The sequence below is a fragment of the Arachis duranensis genome, chromosome 3, assembly GCF_000817695.3.
Source record: "Arachis duranensis cultivar V14167 chromosome 3, aradu.V14167.gnm2.J7QH, whole genome shotgun sequence".
Taxonomy (NCBI): domain Eukaryota; kingdom Viridiplantae; phylum Streptophyta; class Magnoliopsida; order Fabales; family Fabaceae; genus Arachis; species Arachis duranensis.
In genome coordinates this window covers 42,192,120-42,196,991 of record NC_029774.3, presented here as the reverse complement: position 1 = coordinate 42,196,991, position 4,872 = coordinate 42,192,120, and the positions used below count along the sequence as shown (strand labels likewise).

At 28.0% G+C, this 4,872-nt stretch overlaps 1 protein-coding gene and 1 long non-coding RNA gene across 2 annotated transcripts in view; one reads left to right on the top strand and one right to left on the bottom strand.

The window, feature by feature from the left end:
• The window catches only part of LOC110279198 (uncharacterized), a 1,930-nt gene extending 601 nt beyond the window's left edge, over nucleotides 1-1,329 (top strand). The window contains exons 2-3 of the long non-coding RNA XR_002372213.2: nucleotides 139-222; nucleotides 1,166-1,329. This is a non-coding gene — a long non-coding RNA (uncharacterized LOC110279198). The remainder of the gene's footprint in view (nucleotides 1-138; nucleotides 223-1,165) is intronic.
• A 2,470-nt stretch (nucleotides 1,330-3,799) lies between these two features.
• On the bottom strand, nucleotides 3,800-4,699 carry LOC110278549 (probable ubiquitin-conjugating enzyme E2 24). Its single transcript, XM_052258272.1, has 2 exons — nucleotides 4,509-4,699; nucleotides 3,800-4,412 (listed from the first exon to the last, which is right to left on the bottom strand). Exons 1-2 carry the CDS (start codon nucleotides 4,697-4,699, stop codon nucleotides 3,800-3,802), a joined length of 804 nt encoding a protein of 267 aa, XP_052114232.1.
• Between the last annotated feature and the right edge of the window lie 173 nt (nucleotides 4,700-4,872).

The following is a 4,872-nucleotide window of genomic DNA, read 5'->3' as shown; positions in this document are numbered from 1 at the left end:
TTTTTTTTTTTTTTTTGTCATACTTCATATACTTATTAAACTCATTCTAATTGGTTCTATGAAATAAAATTATGAAGATTTACATATTCATATTTTAGCTACTTATATATTTATATTTCTTTTTTTTTGACTGGGAAGGGAGGAAGTTCATTCAAAAGGTCCAACAACGCCAAATTGAGTACATGAACAGGAGCATCCTCCATCCACACAGAATTTGGATTGGTAGGTGCTAATTGTGCTAATTCATGAGCAATTTTGTTTCCTCCTCTCTTTACATGATTGAAACTAACTGATCTAAAATTATTTACTAAATCTAGGGTATTAATAATGAACGTTCTAAAATAAGAGTCCAAATTTTTTCCTTTTTTTAGAGCATTCACTGCCTCTATATTATCACTCTCTAATATAATATCAGTAAAACAACACTCCATTGCTAATTTTATACCAATAAAGGCTGCATAAGCCTCTGCCTCTCGTGGTTCAAGTGGGTATGGTATGACCCATGAAGTTGCTGCCATTATTTGGCCCCAATTGTCTCTAACTACCACTCCCACACCACCATTAAAATTTCTGAAGATTGCAGCGTCAACATTAACTTTCAAGACAGAGTTTGGTGGGCATTCCCAAGTTTGCATTGATGAACGCTGTTGTTTGTCATTGTATATATTCCTTCTTAAAAATAAAAAAAGTTAAAAGTTGAGAGGACCATAAGTTTTCATTGGTTGAGGACATATGTAGAGCATAAAAATTATATCATGCCTTTACATTGTGACATAAGCACCAAGATAAATCCAAGTTCCTAAAGAGTTGTTCTAGTTGTTATGTATTTTAATTTATGTATTACTTTTGTTTTGGTGAATGCTTCTTTTACATTCAAACTATGCTTATGGTTTTAAATTAACTCATATTTTTTTGTTTTAATTTTTGGTTTGTGCTGCTGAAATTAGTTTATGGTAATTGTTAGATATAAAACCAGTTAACCTAAGAAATTAAATTATTGATAGTGCCATTTTGTATACTGGATGTGTCTATATTAGTAGTAGAAATAAAACTGTTTCAGTTGTTGTCTTTATTCGCTAAACTTAGATGATTGTGTTTGCTTCAGGGATTGTTTGGGTTTAGTTTTGTGTTTTCTGATTGATGTTTATTGTTTTTTTCTTGACAGATTAGAATAAGGAAATTTTGAAGGAGGATGATAAAAAAGCACAGGTCCAAATAGATGTGTCTTTAATAGTTATAGGATTACTATAACCAAATAGATGTAACAAACAATAAAACTTATATTGATGTTAATATGTTTACAGAGAAATTGAGTAGCTTGAAAAAATGATGTGCACATTCATATATACTTAGAAAGTTTATTGATGAATAAATAGGTTCTTTGACATTCAAAATAAGAATCAAATAAATTTTTAAGAGTATAAATTACTTAATCTAAAAAATATTGAAAATCCAAAAAAATATTCAAAAATTTAGCTAAAAATTCAAAATTTAATGGCAACTAGAACTACGATGACTATCTAATTAAAACCACCCAAACCTCCAAAGATGATCATCAAGGTTTGATTAAAATAAACATATACATAAGAACAAAAGTTAAGTTTTTTGTTTAAGATTAGTATCAATAAGTGTTGCTTATTCAAATAAGTGTTGCTTATTCAATCTTCTTCTCCAAGCCAGTCTTCATGAGCATAGCAATTAGGGGAGTGCACTTTTTAAGCTAGCAACACTCTTGATTACGCAATCTGAGATGGAGCTTCAGGAGCTTCAGTTTCTCTATCTGACCTACTTGAGAGACTAAGTTAGTCGTAACTTTCTTCGTATGGGGATGGAAACCAGCGGCGTCTTGTACTTGCGACGACGACGTTGACCTATGCCCGAACTTGTGGCGGCAGCAATGAGAAGTGACGTTGACGGCGATTGCATTCGTTCAAGCGGTGATAAGACCGACGAGCTAAAAAAAGTACACAGGCGGCGGTGATCAGCTTTCTTGACGACTACGACGGTGTTTCAACGACTTTAGTGTATAGGATAAAAGTGAATTGAAAAAATTGAGTGAATATTTTCTTCGTTGCTGTGGACTTTGGTCCAGCCCATTAAGAATTGGCAGATTCCTTCTTAATAATATAATAAAAATATAGATATCTAACTATTAATCTGCCAACTATTGACAACAATCAATAATTATTATTTTTTAACTAAAATTAAAAATATATTGATATCCATTCATTAGGATTTTGAAAATTAGGATTTTGACCTATATAGTCTTCCGTTTGCACTTTTACTTGGCATGCGGGGGATACTTTAATAATTTGAAAACAATTTTCTTTCAAACCAAAATAAAAAAATAGATATTTAATTTTATTCTTAATAGCGAGTCAAGTTAAAATAAAGTATCCCAGTGTCCAATAACTACTAATAGAAAACATCAAAGAAAAAGTTATAAACAAAAACATCAATATTATAAAAACAATAAATGAAAAATTGATAAAAAAATTAAAACTTACTAAAAATAATAGTATAAAAAAGCGTTGTTTGTAAAACATGATCATGAAAAAAATACAAATACAAATACAAAAATTTTGATTAAGTATCTGTTGTTATAAATAAGATTGAATAACAAAATTAATTGAAAAACAATTTCTTCAACTATTTCTAAATTTAACAATTGAATGCAAAAACTATAATTTGTTATTTCTATTAAATAGGAATTAAAATAAAAAAAAACAGACAAAATTTTAACATTCAAACAAATCAAACGTTCGATATATATTTCAAATACTAAGCTAAACATATTTGTAATTTTTAAGAATTAAATAGCTTATATATTTTTATAAAAAATTATTATTCTTTATATAAAAGATGGTAATGCCCGAAAGATGAATAATTAGAAGCTGTATTTTTAAAATCAGGTGATTGTCGATAAAAATGGATACAAAATGTTATTGAATTGAATATTTCTGTTTTTTTTTTTACATATAAAAAGAGAAAATATATATTGCGTTAATATTAGAGAAAAGCTATAAAATGCCAAGGTTTTGATAGTTCTATATAAAGTAGTATTTTCATTAAATCACATATTTATATAATATTTTTGTTTATTATAAACTACGCAATTCACACACATTTTTTTATTGGGTTATACTATGTAATTAATGATTTTTTTGAACAATATGAATAAGTATCAATAAAATAAAAACACACTATACATCTAAATTATTCACCTAAATTTTAATATTAGAATAAACATTCACACACCTAGTGAAATGAACATCCGATATATCTCTTATTTATATTATTTAGTATTTTCATTGTCTACCTATACTTTTCTTTCTTATTAACACAATACTTTTCTTTCTTATTAACCTATCTTCATACTTTGGTCTTTCTTTAAAAATAATATGAAAGAATAAGAAAAGAAAAGAATGTGAACTTTTATTGATTGTTGATTGATTGAATTGAATTGTAAATTATGAAAGTAAAACTAAATATATATAGAACATTGGTTTAAGAAATAAGATAAGAACAACCAAAGATAAGATAAAAAAATATAAGATAATAAAACCTAAAATTATAATTGAATTTATATATTCTATTGGGTTGAATTTGTAGGCCACGAGACTTCTTTATTGTTTTCATGTATTAAGGAGGAAGAGTTTGTAAGCCTAAAATAAGATTTTTTTTTCATTATCAAAATTTATAAACCCGAAAACATTCACTAAAAGAAATCGTAACCTTAACTAATCTCAATTATAATTTGCACATTAACAATAACATAAAGCAACAAAATCTCTATTATTTACATAATACACAATGGCAATTTGGAGAATCCATTCTTCTTCGTGATGTTGTTGCACTTTGCTTCCTCATAATCATGATTAAGAACTTGATTATAATGATGCTTACAATAACTTCCATTAGCTTCAAACGCCTTGATGAGCTTCCAGAATAGATTCTTCATAGTTTCATCCTTAGAATCCATATAATTCTTAAAGTTTCTAAGAATTGCATGGGCTTGAGTTCTAAAATGTCCCTTAACCAAAATTTCAAAACCCTCCAATGGTGACTCTAGCATCACAAGCATGGCCTCCCATGTTCTAATAATTAGAACATTTTTTTTATTGCTTGAAAACTCATCATTGAGAAATCCTTGAATAGTGGCAAGTATATCTAATATTCTAAATGGATTTGAAGAAGAACATTTTCTCTTAGAGTGTGGTAGGTTGACTTTTCCACTCTTTTTCAAATTTGGACTCAAATCATAGTCATAAGAATGGTAGAAAAGTTTAGGAGGTTGATTAGGGTAATCACAAGTAAAACATATGTCGAAGCAAAATAATGCGTTATAATAAATGGTATTAGGAGGACCTTTTATTATAGCTCTCATAAGATAAGGTCTTGACTCATAAACCCTAACATAAATTGAAGAGTTTATTAGATTTAAATCTAATACTTCCCATTCTCTCCTAATTATGAAATTTACAGAATTTTTTTCACTAATGTGATACTTAACGAAGTTGTCGTGACTAGAGAATCGATGATCAATTGGAGAAGATTGTACCTTGTCAAAATTCTTTATCTTCCAAAAATTCATCTCAAGTTCATCTTGTAATTCTTCAATCTCTCCATAAATTTGTGCAACTAGCAATGTTTGTTCTTCCTTTGGCTTCTCTAATGGTAATTTGCTTTCTTCGTCCATGATTGATAAAAATTGTTTGCTTCAAACGTTGGAATAAAATACTAGTTGAAACCTGAATTTGAATATTTTTTTAGTGATTGAAAAGAAAATCAAACAACAACCAAAAAAAAAAAAATAAGGAACTGCTTTAAGAAAAAGATAGTCCTACTGAATATTATTTTCAAATTCTTTTT

What these genes read in the sequence shown, in the direction of transcription:
- LOC110278549 (XM_052258272.1), bottom strand. Translation starts at nt 4,699, where the DNA reads ATGGACGAAGAAAGCAAATTACCATTAGAGAAGCCAAAGGAAGAACAA. An exon ending in AGTCACGACAACTTCGTTAA is followed by an intron (nt 4,413 to 4,508) that starts GTATCACATTAG and finishes AATTTATGTTAG; the next exon opens with GGTTTATGAGTCAAGACCTT.